The 13,143-nt window shown below is 50.5% G+C and overlaps 1 protein-coding gene across 1 annotated transcript in view; it reads right to left on the bottom strand.

Moving 5' to 3' along the window:
- The window catches only part of DNAH9 (dynein axonemal heavy chain 9), a gene marked incomplete at both ends in the record, with an annotated part of 208,231 nt that overhangs the window by 189,809 nt on the left and 5,279 nt on the right, over positions 1-13,143 (bottom strand). The window contains 8 exons of the mRNA XM_082008261.1: positions 312-736; positions 1,112-1,308; positions 2,373-2,508; positions 5,001-5,242; positions 6,499-6,754; positions 9,336-9,462; positions 10,712-10,780; positions 11,090-11,102. Of these exons, the coding sequence (XP_081864387.1) occupies positions 312-736; positions 1,112-1,308; positions 2,373-2,508; positions 5,001-5,242; positions 6,499-6,754; positions 9,336-9,462; positions 10,712-10,780; positions 11,090-11,102 (1,465 nt within the window). The remainder of the gene's footprint in view (positions 1-311; positions 737-1,111; positions 1,309-2,372; positions 2,509-5,000; positions 5,243-6,498; positions 6,755-9,335; positions 9,463-10,711; positions 10,781-11,089; positions 11,103-13,143) is intronic.

Genomic DNA, 13,143 nt, shown 5'->3' with positions numbered 1-13,143 from the left:
ATGGACAAACAGACGTCCCATCTAATGCCACACAGCAGGTCCCAGGAGCATTGGCTCATGGGATGTCAATGGTACCAAGTCTGTATAACTGCCTCTACTTCACACACTCAGTTGTACCAGTCCCAAGCAGAGACCAGGGGATGGAAGATACAGGGGATGTGATGGACCTGGCATGCAGCATGGGCCCTGTTCTCTTGCTCCTGTATTAGCCTATTGCTTATCAGTGTGGAACACCAAAGCCCAGCCAAGACAAGAGAAACTCCCTATGATCAGCACAGGTCCTGGGGAGAGGAGGCAGGAACAGCTTTTACCTGTGCGTGACGTGGTCCATGAGATGCTGCTTGAACACCAAGCTCCACCTTTTAATCACGTTCAGCAAGGAAGCTTTGAAAGGCCGAGCATCGACCTTCATCCAGCTCTGAAAGATCCTGATGGGTTCAATGCAATTCACCTCCTCATAGATCTTCTCGTAGGAGTCGATCTGCTCTCTGAACTGCTGCAGTGTGGGAGGCGTTTCAGGGACCCCGTTCTCTGCATGGGCCTCAATTTCTGCAGCAGTGAGGATGTGCCCATAGAGCAGGAACTGGCGGCAGAACTCCTTTCTGTCGTCCCCATAGAGGTAGGAGTAGTGGTCGAAGGCACTGCGGTAATCGCAGCAGGCCGCCGTCACAGCCTGCACACGTCCCATCAGGTCATCGCGCATGTCGGCCAGATCAGCCATGTCCTCCATGTCAGCCTAGGAGAAGAGAGGAGAGGAGAGGAGAGGAGAGGAGAGGAGAGGAGAGGAGAGGAGAGGAGAGGAGAGGAGAGGAGAGGAGAGGAGAGGAGAGGAGAGGAGAGGAGAGGAGAGGAGAGGAGAGGAGAGGAGAGGAGAGGAGAGGAGAGGAGAGGAGAGGAGAGGAGAGGAGAGGAGAGGAGAGGAGAGGAGAGGAGAGGAGAGGAGAGGAGAGGAGAGGAGAGGAGAGGAGAGGAGAGGAGAGGAGAGGAGAGGAGAGGAGAGGAGAGGAGAGGAGAGGAGAGGAGAGGAGAGGAGAGGAGAAGACAGTGATGCAGGAGCAGTGCAGTATAGCCTCACTGCCACACAGCACAAGGGAGTTCCACAGCCACAAACCTGGTAATGTGGGAAACCACTGTGCTCAGCCAGCCTGGGCACCAGTGATGAGATCCGGTAGATGTCATTGAGAAGACTCTCCACCATGTCATAGAAGCTGTCGTTTGTGCCAGGGTCCAAGGAGGGACGAAATACCAAATCTGGGATCACCAAATCCAGCTGAACCTCAAAGAGGGGGGCAAGCCCTGCCTTAGGATCTGGTAGGGAAGAACGGAGATGCCAAGATCTTTTCCAAGGGGAGAAAAGCAATCTTGAGCCACCACTAACATCCCACCAAAATATGCACACATGCCCCACTGGGACACCAAGCAGGTGTGATTGCAGATACCCACTCGCTGGGTCCAGTGACACTGTGTCTGCACACAACACAGAGGAGGTGCTGGCAAACTAGCTGATGTTCTGGTATCCACAGGAGATACTGGAGAACAAGTGATTTAAGGATCGGAAAAAATGCTGCAGAGGAAAGCCTTAGAGAGACCAGGCTCTTTAGCTAATCAAAAGAGAGTGTGAGAGCTGAACAATTACAGCTCATAAGTACTTGCAGAGGAGAAAAACAACAGGAACCAAGAGGCTCTTTAATTTAGTGGAGAAAGGCATGAAAAAAACCTCAGCAATTGGAAACTGAAGCCAAATGCAAATGTGAAATTATGTGCATGTTTTTAACAAGATGGTGAAGAACTGGATGCAATTCTTCAAATCAACATGCCTCCACATCCAGGAGGCAAGCGTTCCTGGAGATGTGTTTCAGCTGGACACAAGCAGCTCTCAGCAGAGTGAGTGAACCTCCACGGTGGAGGTCTGATTTAGTGACCTCTGATCCCATCCCATCTCTTCACTGACTAATGCTCAGGGACTGAGGTTTTTGTTTCATGACTTTCATAAGCAGAACCAGCTCTTGAGTTTCTCCATAAATGAAAGACTGTGTCATTCTGATGCTTTGTGCATGCGAGGATGGGAGATGGCAGATGCCCAAGCACAGACTTGGGATGACACCTCAGTTTTGTCTGTCCATTAATCCCTGCAAATGGTGCATAGTCCTCTCCATCCCTTCCCCCTGAGCAATGCTTTGCTCCAGTGACTGGGGGATGGAGTCACTCACCCTGTCTGGAGGCTCCCCCAGCACTTGCTGTAGGCAATGCAAGAAGCACAGCAGAAAGCCAGGAAGAAGAGACCAACTCTTAGGCATGAGCACAAAACAGAAACCTCCCTTTGGTGAGACTGAAGCAGCCATCACAACCAGGGGCGCAGAACCAGCAGTCACCTGTGTTTTCCAGGAGGTACTTGAGCGAGCACTCAATGGCAGCGAAGAATCCATCCAGGACTATCTCATCCACATAATCCACATAGGCCTTCCAGACTTCAGATGCTGGGTCTGCAAGTAGGAGGCTCTGGTTTTCCTGGAAGAAAAAGAAGATGCCTTCAAATAAAGCAGAGCTGAGTCTGCCAAACAAGAGAGATGCCCACAGCTAAGGGCAGATGCCAGTGAGCACATGGGTACCAGTCTCACGGAGGGTTGGGAAATCAGACAGACGGATGTTGCTGCTGGTGTCATCGCCATGATTTGCTCCTTCTGTCGTGGGCTGCTTTGTCATCTGAAACAACTCAAAATAACTGCAAGGTAAACTGGACTGCAGAAGATGCTTAGCAGCTCCGAGACCTGTTCTCCTCCTGTTTCTTGAAGGCCACAGGGTTTGAGGCTGCTTTGCACACCTGGGGCAGGGAGCACTCAGGGGTCTCTAAGGCTCATCTCATACATGAAGACCCAGCCCTGGTGGCCCGTATAATGTTATCTTGAGTGGATGAGGTCTTCAAGGTGGGCTGCTTACACCTCTGCCCTAAAAACAGTCCTCTCAAGACCAGAGAACTTTTAAATTCAAGAAAGAATTTTTAAACAAACCATCTAAAAACAGATGAAGATTGGTATCAGAAGACAAATGGCTTGCTAACAACCTCCGTCCTCAGCTTACTGTGTTGCTTTCCTCCAGGCAAGCTCCCAGCCAACGTTTTCTGGGTCACAGCAGGGACCCATCCTTCTTGGGTTTCCTCCTCCCATCCCCACAAGGCCAGGCTGTGTACCCATTCCCTGCATCTCCCGTGCTCCACTGTGATCCTGTCCCCTGCCCTGTCATGCCCTCCAAGTGCTCCTTCTCCTGACCCAGCCAGGCACTCTCAACAGAGGCACAGTCTCAGAAAGAATAAGGTCCAGCTTCCAGTGAGCAGAAATCAACACACACTGCCTGTTGCCAAGGGTCAACGTTTTACATACGGGGGCACAGGAGAGGGTGCCATTCCCAGCACTGACACGGCAGCTTGGCATACATGAGATGGAGCGACGTTGCCAGTTGGGCTTGAGCCAACCCAAAGTTGCTGCTCCCCAACTTGCCACATCATAGCTGGGTGCTTAAACTCCCAGCAGAGCAAGGCCATGCTCTGGCCCCTTGCAGATTTACCTGACCACATTTTGCTGTCATGAGAGGAAGGGGAACTTCATAGGAACAAACTCTGTGGGGACACCTGGCTGAAAGCACCACCCTCTCTTCACTATTCCTTGTCCTTGTATTTGAAGATGCCCCCTTGTTAGTGGTGTTTTACTGAGCCTTTACTCCAGAGGCTTCATCCTCGTGAAAGAAAAGCAATGGGAGCCAGACTGGCCATCATCTAGTATATGCTGTCCTGCCTTTGCCTGTTGGCACATGTACTCAAACACTCATTGTGCTTCTCTCAGCAGCCTCAAGACTCACCTACTCCCAGGACAACTTGAATAACTGGGGGAAGCCCAGCAGACCAGCTCTTGGCCTGTCTGCTGCTGCTCTGCCAGCCTTGGCCAGCATAGCAGGACAGAGGCATGGGGACACCACATTTTGGGCCGTGATGCCTTTCGCTCCCCAGGACCTTCATGTTGCTTTGCACTTGGTCCTGCCCCTGTGAGCAGCATTGGCAGAGCCACCACACCAGTGGTGCCAGCCCTCCTGCCTTGACCACAACTCATACTCTCCTTGGCCAATCTAGAATGTGCCCTGGTCTTTTGGGTGGTAGCTGGAGGTGGCTGAGCCTGTTACAGCTGTGGCAGCAGAACAACATAGACATGGTAAAATCCTCACCATGGGTTCAGTGAGCAGGGAAGGGGGTTAGAGGTCCAGAGCTGACTGCAGACAGCAAGGCAAAGTGAGCAACAAGAGCTCAGTGTCCCAGAGAGGGTCAGCTGGTTCTCTCCAGAGTCCGAGGCCAGATGATGGCTTTCAGGAGAGGGGTGGATCTAAACTCCACCTCCCTCCAGGCCAAGGTGCTGTCCCTGACGTGCATAGCACCTCACTCTGAGCAGGTGAATAGCAGAGCTTTGGGCTTTCTCCGGGCCTGCAAAGAGGACTCTCAGCTCTGGCAAAGCCACCTGAAAGCACAGAGGTTTCGGACAGCAGCTATTCTCCTGTCACTTGGCTTCTCCCTGGACCCTCAGCATCACCTCCTGCTCCCGCAGGGGGACAACAAGTCTGAAACAGAAAAGCCAGCCACAGCCAGCTGCCTCTCTATTTTCAGGTAAATATTTCGTAGGGGGATTTTTCCTCTGAGCAGGATCCCAAAGCCTGATGCACGACTCCCCTCTAGTGGTTCCGCAATAGCCCGGACTAGCAGCCAGACTCCCTCACTGGGCTGCAGCTGCTCCTGTTCCTGCCCCAAACTGGGTGCCCAGCGGTGCCCAGCCAGCAGCCCTGCATCACACAGCCATACCAGCTCACTCATCAAAGCTATCGCTAATTAATGCTGGGTAAGATTTTCAAACTAGTTAAGGGAGTTAATTTTAAGATGAAACAGCTCTGGATATTTTCACCAGATCACAGAGACACAGAGCCTACAAAGAGCCAAGAAGCCCCTGGAGAAGGTCCCCCCTCACCTTCACCAGTGAATGCATCCTCAGCCCTGACTCTCTGATGAGGTTGTAACGCCTTTCCAGATGGTCCTGACAGTCTTCTAAGCTTAGCAGTGATTCCCTTTTACCATCTTTCCTCTCAAATATGGGTGATACCCATGATCGCACCATGGTCTGGATGTCCTCAACATTGGTTTTGGCTTTATGTATCCTCTGTTCAAGGTCATGGACACCATCCATCATCATGGAGATTTGATCCCAGACACCTGGTAAAAAATTAGATCATTGACTATTTGTTTTCAGAGCTGCTAGGCCAAGCTCTTGTGTACCCTTAAGACCAGTCTCTGACTTTTTGCCCGTGGTCTCATATATTTCTCCCCCATCATTAACACAAGACATCTCGACCAACAGAGCCACTTCTAGCTCCCTCCTGGGGTACAACAACCCATGATATGGACAGCCGCAGGCTCTGCTTTCTGCCAGGAGTACCAGCATCATGGGGATGTCTGACAGTTCCCGCTTCCCTCTACCCAGGTTTGATCTCCCACTTTCTGCTACTGGAGAGAGCAGCACGGAGAGTACAGCAGGCTGAGTGTCCTTTCCACCATCACTAGGGCAGGGACCTCGTACCCGTAGCTCTAACACATGGGCTGTACCAGCCCCAAGTACCAGTGAAGGCTGCATTTAGATGCAGGGAACTTAGGTTTCATCTGCAGGAAAATCCCTTCATCTTTATTGTGAAATGGTGAAACAGTCTTTCAACATGAGGATTTCTGCTTTGCATGTTCCCAGGGGAGGATACTTGTTCCTGTTCATACCACAAGCCTGATGACAGGAATATGTATTCCACCAGTGAGCAGTTTGCTTTCACCAAGAGGAAAGAAATTGTCATCCTCTGCTCTGCTTTGCAGTTAAAACTGATCAAGCAAGAACACTGGTTAAATCATCGCAAAGTCACAGTGAGCAAACCCCACCCCTAGCTGCAGTATTTCATCCTTCTGGAAAAGATAAGGAGGTGGTCCTGCCTCTCACCGGGACAGGCCCATCCCAGTGCCAGATGGCTGGGACAGAGGTTCCCACTCCCAGCAAAACTGGGCGAGCAAGCAGTGCCCTGGGGGCACAGGCACGCAGCCATGCAACTGGCTGCTTGGACTGGCATGAGGCGGGCCAGCACAGGCAGTGAGCAGATGCTTCAACCCCAGCCTTGCCAGCTCTTGCAAACCCAAATCTTGCCATGTCATTGGCAGCGCTGCCTACAGGGCAGCCTCTTCTCACTAAAAGCCCAGGCTGAACCTGAAGGGAGCAGGATCCTGTCCACAACCCCAGCAGACCACGGGAATATGGAAAGGAGCCGGCAATCTGGGGGCTGCCCTTCGTCTCTCCAACGTTGGCTTGGCTGGAGAGTCACCTGCCCTTCTGGGAACTGCAGTTGGGAATCAGATGATCGAGGTTGGGCGTATGGGGGAATCTGATGAGACCCAAGTGTAGGCACTCTTCCCCCCTAAACATAGAGCTAGCTCACCCTCCATCTTCCAGTTCAGTGTTTCTTCTGCCTCTTTCAGCTTCAAGTCAATACCCCGCAGCTGCCCCTGTATTAGAGGGTATTCGACCTCCAGGACTGTCTTCAGGACCTTGTTGTATCTGTTCACCATCAGCTCCAAGTTGGCCACCATCTGCCGAAATGATTCCTTGGAGGAATAGATTTCTGTTGCCGTCAGTGGGATGGCTCCCATCTGGCTGCCAGAGAGGTAGCTCACCTCCCTCAGCACCGAAACCAGCTGGAGAAACAAGACAGAGAGCTGAACAGGGGACAATCCTCCCCATTTCCCTGGCAGACACTGTCCAATCAATTCTGCTTGTCTCAGGGGTTTCCTGCTGTTTTATTCACAAAGCAGCATGCTCCGGAAAGGGCCTGGACACCTCCTAGTCCATACCATCTGTCTCCCATTCATCTTTGCCTCTGGTTTTCTTCCCAACCAAAGACAGACAGCTCTGCTAACTACCCAGCCAGCAAACTCTATGCAGCCTCTAAAAGCCATGATGATGTCTGATCCTCTCAGCTGTCCTCATCAACAGAATCCTTCAGCAATATTGTGCCTACAAGCTGAGCTTAGCAGTTACCTAAGGGAAAGATAAGATGGCTCCAGTTCTGTTGGCTTCCTGGTCTGACTGGCATAAAAAAAAATTTTTTTTAAATTAAAAAAAATACCATGGCCTCAAACCCAGTGACTCAAATCCTCCTGTGGCCGCCTTCCACAAAAGACTTCTGCTGGAGACTTCTCCCAGCCCAACCAAAAGCAATCCGTGCCAGATCATGTTTCAATTGTGATGGGACCAGATTGAGGGGGATTATTAACTTATAAACCCAAGTATAAATGAGTCCCTGCAACGGAGGAGTAAGGTCTTCCAGTGTGATATATCACTTCTAAGACTAAAAATCTTTGCTCAGTTTAGTGGCTAGTGAGAGGTAAAGTGCTCCTGGAACTGCACATGTTGTCAGGGTGACAAAAATTTGGTACATTACATTATATGGACAATGGCAGGGGTGAGGACCACTCCTGGCTGCAGCTGAGCTTGGGGTGCAGCTCCCTAAAAATCGCCTTTCCCTCAGGTTGGCAGATTGTATCATCCCTTCCTGTGAAGATCTGGGGAAGAAATCACTCTCTGATCCTATCCCATTCATGCCTTCTGGTCCCAGTTCCCTGCCCCTACTTTTGATAGGAAAACTGGAAAGCCGCAGGAATGAACAGAAGCAGTGAAGCCACAAGCACAGGGACTGCATGGCCAGGAGCCTTTGCCACTGCCCTGGGTGACGGGCAGGGGGGTTACTGAAACCTCTCCACCACTGCCTGACATTTGCCAAAACCCAACATCCAGCAGAACTGGCTGAGACACCGGGGAAGCACGCTCCTTTTGAAGGGACAGCAGAGGGGAGGAACACACAGTGCACGTCAGGAAGACAAGTCATAACACACTCTGAGTATCTACGATACTAAAGTGACAATGAACACGATGACAAGAAGAGGAAAGAAAGAAGGGGTGAAGAAGGGTGCAAGGGGCACTCTGGGACGGCAGACAAAGGAGGATGGGGTGGGAGGAAAGGGAAAACCAGGTGATTGAGGGAGCAAGAGGGCAAGCGAGATAGTACCAAGCTCCCCTCCCTTCTTTGCACTAGAACGTCTGGGACTTTCCCAGCATGGGGTCAAGGGTGTCTTCCCCTCTTTCCCTCTCCTCCATGCAAAGTGAGCTCTGGAAGACTCTTCCATGCTGAAGGGTTGCGAACACATCCTCCTTCTTGGCAAAAATTAAGTGTTCCAATCTACTCTGGAGGGCATGAAGGGGCTGCTATGCCCTCTGCATAGCAGTCTCTGCCCTCTGCTGCACTTGAGGACATCAGACAGACCTCTACGGAAAGCTGAGAAGAGCAGCACAGAAGCACCCAAAGACTGGTATAAGAGCTGAGAACAGGCATGCTCAGCACATCACAGGCTCCAAATCCTGTCACCTTTGCGAATGCTGGAAAACATGTCCTGGGGCCATTCAGCTCCCACCAAGCTTCCAAAGGAGATGGACAAATCCTTTGACTGAGGGTCAAGCTTGAATGAGCTTCTAAAACCTTTAACAGCAACATGTCCCAGGGAACAGGGGAAGTTTTTGATGCCAACGTTTCCCAGGCCCCTGAGGTTCAGTGCCTTCCCAGAAAATAGCATTTTTACAGTTGATAGACCCTGGCTCTCACCAGACCCCAGAAGCTTTTAATCCATCCATGCACACTGCTGGCCTGGACCACTGCTTCTGCTTTGGGTGAGGTGGGTGGTCAATCCTCCCTCTGCTGGAGACAGGCTTTAGGGGAGCTCCGGGGGACAGAGAAAAGATCTTAAATCTATCACAAGCCTCAGGTACTGCAATAAAGGCAATCCAACATCCACAACACTGGGGTAACAAAATAAACTTTTCCTGGGGTTTTTATACCCTTTCAGGAAACTCAGCTTCCAGCTACACTTAACACAGACCCCGCTCTGTAGATGAGGTCCCAACACTCCCCACACCAGTATCAAATGTGTTCTAGAGATGCTGACACCAGTTAAACATCTGGCTACTCAGAGACTTTTTGCCACTGGTTTTAACTAGAATTTGCTCGGCTTAAACTGTAATCCTGATATTTTACCAGGAGATAAAGCCCACAAAGAGGATGGTAAATTCATGTTACCCATCACAGAAGGGATTCCACAGACCCTAGCAGAACAGATCTAGTACCAATCCCATCAGACCTCCCGTGCAGGGTGGACCACAGCTTGGAGACAAGCTTGGGGACATGCCCGCAGGCAGGCAGGAAAGCTAACTGGGAGCAGTTTTTACCTGCGGATCAAAATTGACTGTGATCAGTTTGGTTTCTGGATCTCGACGGATGAGCGGTTGAGTGAGGTTGTACAGTGATTTTTCAGAGACTGTCTGGGACCAGTATACATAGAGCTTTTCCTGATACCTGCCAGAAAAAAAAAAAAAAAAGAATATCCACTATGTAGCTACCAAGCCAGCAGACCAAGGCATATAACCAAATGAAAGCCAAGTCCACGTCTGAGGACTGAAGAACATGAAGGAATATTAAAAACCCATCCACACCACCTCCATAAACAACATGGCTTCAAAGACAAACACCTGAAAACCAGTGACAGCATCAGGTCAGGAGGGCAAGTACCATTTTTAGCAGAGGATTCGAATTTGGAGACAGACTTTCAAAAGCATTTAGCCTAAAGTAATAGATAAGCAGCTGCTGGGCATTTCCAAAGCGTCTAAGCAGGACGGGTGCCTAAACCTATACAAATGCCGGGGATGGGTGCGGTTGCCCTCACTTCTCTCAGAGTCACTGCAGAGACTGTCAGCCTCAGGGAAATTCAGCTCTCAAAGAGCTCAGTGACACCACTGGGGACGGAAACACGGAGGGATGAATTGGGGTCCTGGTATCGCACATGTCATGGACAGTCCCGGTCACCCGAGAAACAAAGTCTCTTCTGAATCACGTTGTCACCTGAGCACTTTGGGAAATGTCCCCCAGAAAACACGGTCTCTGCTGAAATCACCCGGGATCCTCTGTCTGTCTGCTCCCTTCTGAAAGGGATTAATTACTCAGCCTTTGTTTTGGTAATCAGGAACAGGGCTCCCTCCAACTGCCCTGCAGCACCCAGCAGCCAGATGCCTCAGCACCCTTCATTGCTGATGGAGAGCAGGCCCTGCAGAGACATCTCCTTCCTGGGGACGTGGTTCCTCCCGAGGGCAAACCCAGAATGAACAGTTCAGATTTAACATCAAATGTTAAGATCCTAAGTCAGGGGCAGTGATTGCCACTCCGAGCTGTGGAATATACACATTACAGCCACTGTAAATACACTCTGTGAATGGGCACAAGTGGATTGAGACTTCTAGTAGTGGATTGAGACTTCTAGTCAGCCCAGGTTTCCTACCACAGCAACTTCTCCATCCACCAGAAGCTTGTTTCAACATTTCTGCTAGGCTGCACAGCTCCCATTTCTCCCACGCAAGCCTCCCACCTCAAGACGTCGCAGAAAGGCTGTAGTATATAGCAACAGTATGCCTCCCCCTCTCTCATCAGAAAACTCACTCTGGTTTAGAAAGGGACATTCCCAGGCCCTGGGCTGGCAAACGTGCTGGAAGGTGGCTTAGAGGAAGAAAACATTTTTCCATACAGTTACAGCCTTGCCTGAGCCACCACTTACTTGTCGAGCAGCTGGATCATTTCTTCATACTTCTCTATCACCCTTCGTCCTTCAGCAGAGTCCAGGCAGCTGGTAGTACAACAGACAAGCTCAGCATTACATTTAGCTCTGTGAGGACGTAGTCTGTATTTACCCCTTCCCAAGATCACCCGCCAGTTTGCAGGCAGCCTCTAACTGACTGGGGACCTCGGATTTCACCCCCACCACACCGCTGAAAACCATTTTGCTGCACAAAGGCTGTCCAAGCCCCAGTGCACTCTTTCTCGGCTGTTTACACGGCCACCTGCAAAACGGGAACCAGGTACTGGGGGAAGAAGGGCTCAGTGCTGCTGGAGGAAGTTTCACACTCCGCGTCTGCACAGAGCAACCTCCACTTACCAGCCAGCACTTCCTAAGACCAAAGAGGTTCAGAAGGCAGCAGCACATGGCTCCCGCTAGATGCAGCTCTTTGTGGTGCCAAATTTGTGCCCCTCAAACCACAGGCGTAAGGAAAAGCAAAGGCATCCCAGAGCGTGGGAGGCAGAGCCCTTGGCCACGCTGCTTGGGCTGTACAGCTGCCTCCGAACCCGAGGAGGCAGCCAGACAGAGTCATTCTTATGAGGCCATCTTCTCCCCACTGTTCCACCTACAGTATTTCCCGCTGTGCTCGGTGTTAGCGCAGCCTCACCTTGAGCACTGTGTGCAGGTCTGGGCCCCACCATTTAAGAAGGATGTGAAGGTCCTTGAATGCGCCCAGAGGAGGGCAACAACGCTGGTGAAAGGGCTGGAAGGAATGCCCTATCACGAGCGGCTGAGGACTTTGGGCTTGTCTAATTTGGAGAAAAGAAGGCTGAGGAGCAACCTCATTGCTCTCTACAGCTTCCTGAGGAGAGGATGTGGAGAGGGAGGTGCTGACCTCTTCTCCCTGGGATCCAGGGACAGGATGTGCGAATGGTTCAAAGCTGCATCAGGGGAAGTTTAGACAGGACATTAGGAAGCATTTCTTTACCAAGAGGGTGGTCAAACACTGGAACAGGCTTCCCAGAGAGGTGGTGATGTCCCAAGCCTGTCATTGTTTAAGGGGCATTTCGACAATGCCCTCAACAACATGCTTTAACTTTTGTCAGCCCTGAAGTGGTCGGGCAGTTGGACTAGATGATTGTTGTAGGTCCCTTCCAACTGAAGTTGTCTATTTTAAGCTATTCTATTGTAACATCCAAGCTTTCCTGAAAATGGTTGTTGATTTTGGAGGACATTTGATGAAACCTGAATTAACTTAAACAAAACCTAGCAAAGGAAGCACCTGAGCAGTCACCACTGGGCAAGTGCCGATCAAACCCTCTAGAAGTAAACAAGTCCCCTAAGCAAATCCCAGCAAAACCATCTTTATTTTTCCTTTTTAATCCTTTTTCCCTTTCAAGTTGCACACAGGAAACAGCATCATGTCCCCCCTGCTGCAGGGCATGTTATCAACTGCTCTAAACAGAGGAAGGAAAATCAATGCAAAATGCAGATCTAGGTCCTTCTTCATGGCTTACAAAATTTGCCATTCAGATGGTAACTTGGGCTCTGTGCTGGGAACGGTCCAAGAGCCTGTTTCATTGCACTGATGTCTTTACTGCTGCAGAATAACTGTGCACTTAAAGACACTTAACGGCAATAAACAGTGAGAGAAGGCTACAAATACTGCACAGTGATGGAGATGGCTTATTTTGGTCAAGCACATAAAAAAAGTGGATCCATTTACTTAGAATCCTGTCCAGCACAAGTAAAGTTACTCCCGTGAGCTACAAGATGCCGTCCCTGGAGCACCTTCGGTTGCCCTAAGTCCAGCACTGCTTTGTTTACAGGGCTTTTAAATGCTGTCTCATACGGTGCCATGAGATGTGGCCGCTGTGAGCGTGGGGCTGCGCTTCTCCAAGACCACCCATAATAACAACCATAGGGGTGATAAGTATTCCAGGACTAGTTTCTTTCCTTGATCTTGGGAGATTGCTCCTTTGTTTAATGCTGTTGCCTTATGTCAGTGCCCAGCCAAGTCCTCATCTGTTCACCAGCCTGAAAACTCAGCTCCATCAATCCATCTTAGATGAGTCCAGTCCGGCACCTCTCTGCCCTTCATAGCTTGGCTGATGCCAGACTCGGGGCTTGCCAGCCAAGGGGGGCTGCTCCCAAGGAGGTCCTGCAGCACATGCTGAGTGGGATTGCAGTGAAAAAGGTTTCGATACTTCTTTCAGTTGCTACCTAAGACTATGTCTGAAAGCTGAAGAGCCTGTGCACTATCCCACTGTGCCTCTTAACCACTTCAAAACAAACCCAGTTAATGAGTTTCTTGAAAAAAATGATCGCAGGGAAGCTGAAAAGCACCAGTGCCATCACTTCACACCTCTTTTACTCAGAATTATTTCAGCTATAACCATTGGATAATGCTCAATACAGAAAGAAAATCAGAT

The sequence above is a fragment of the Phaethon aethereus genome (assembly GCF_964289735.1).
Source record: "Phaethon aethereus genome assembly, chromosome: 18".
Taxonomy (NCBI): Eukaryota; Metazoa; Chordata; class Aves; order Phaethontiformes; family Phaethontidae; genus Phaethon; species Phaethon aethereus.
This window is presented reverse-complemented; position numbering and strand designations above follow the sequence as displayed.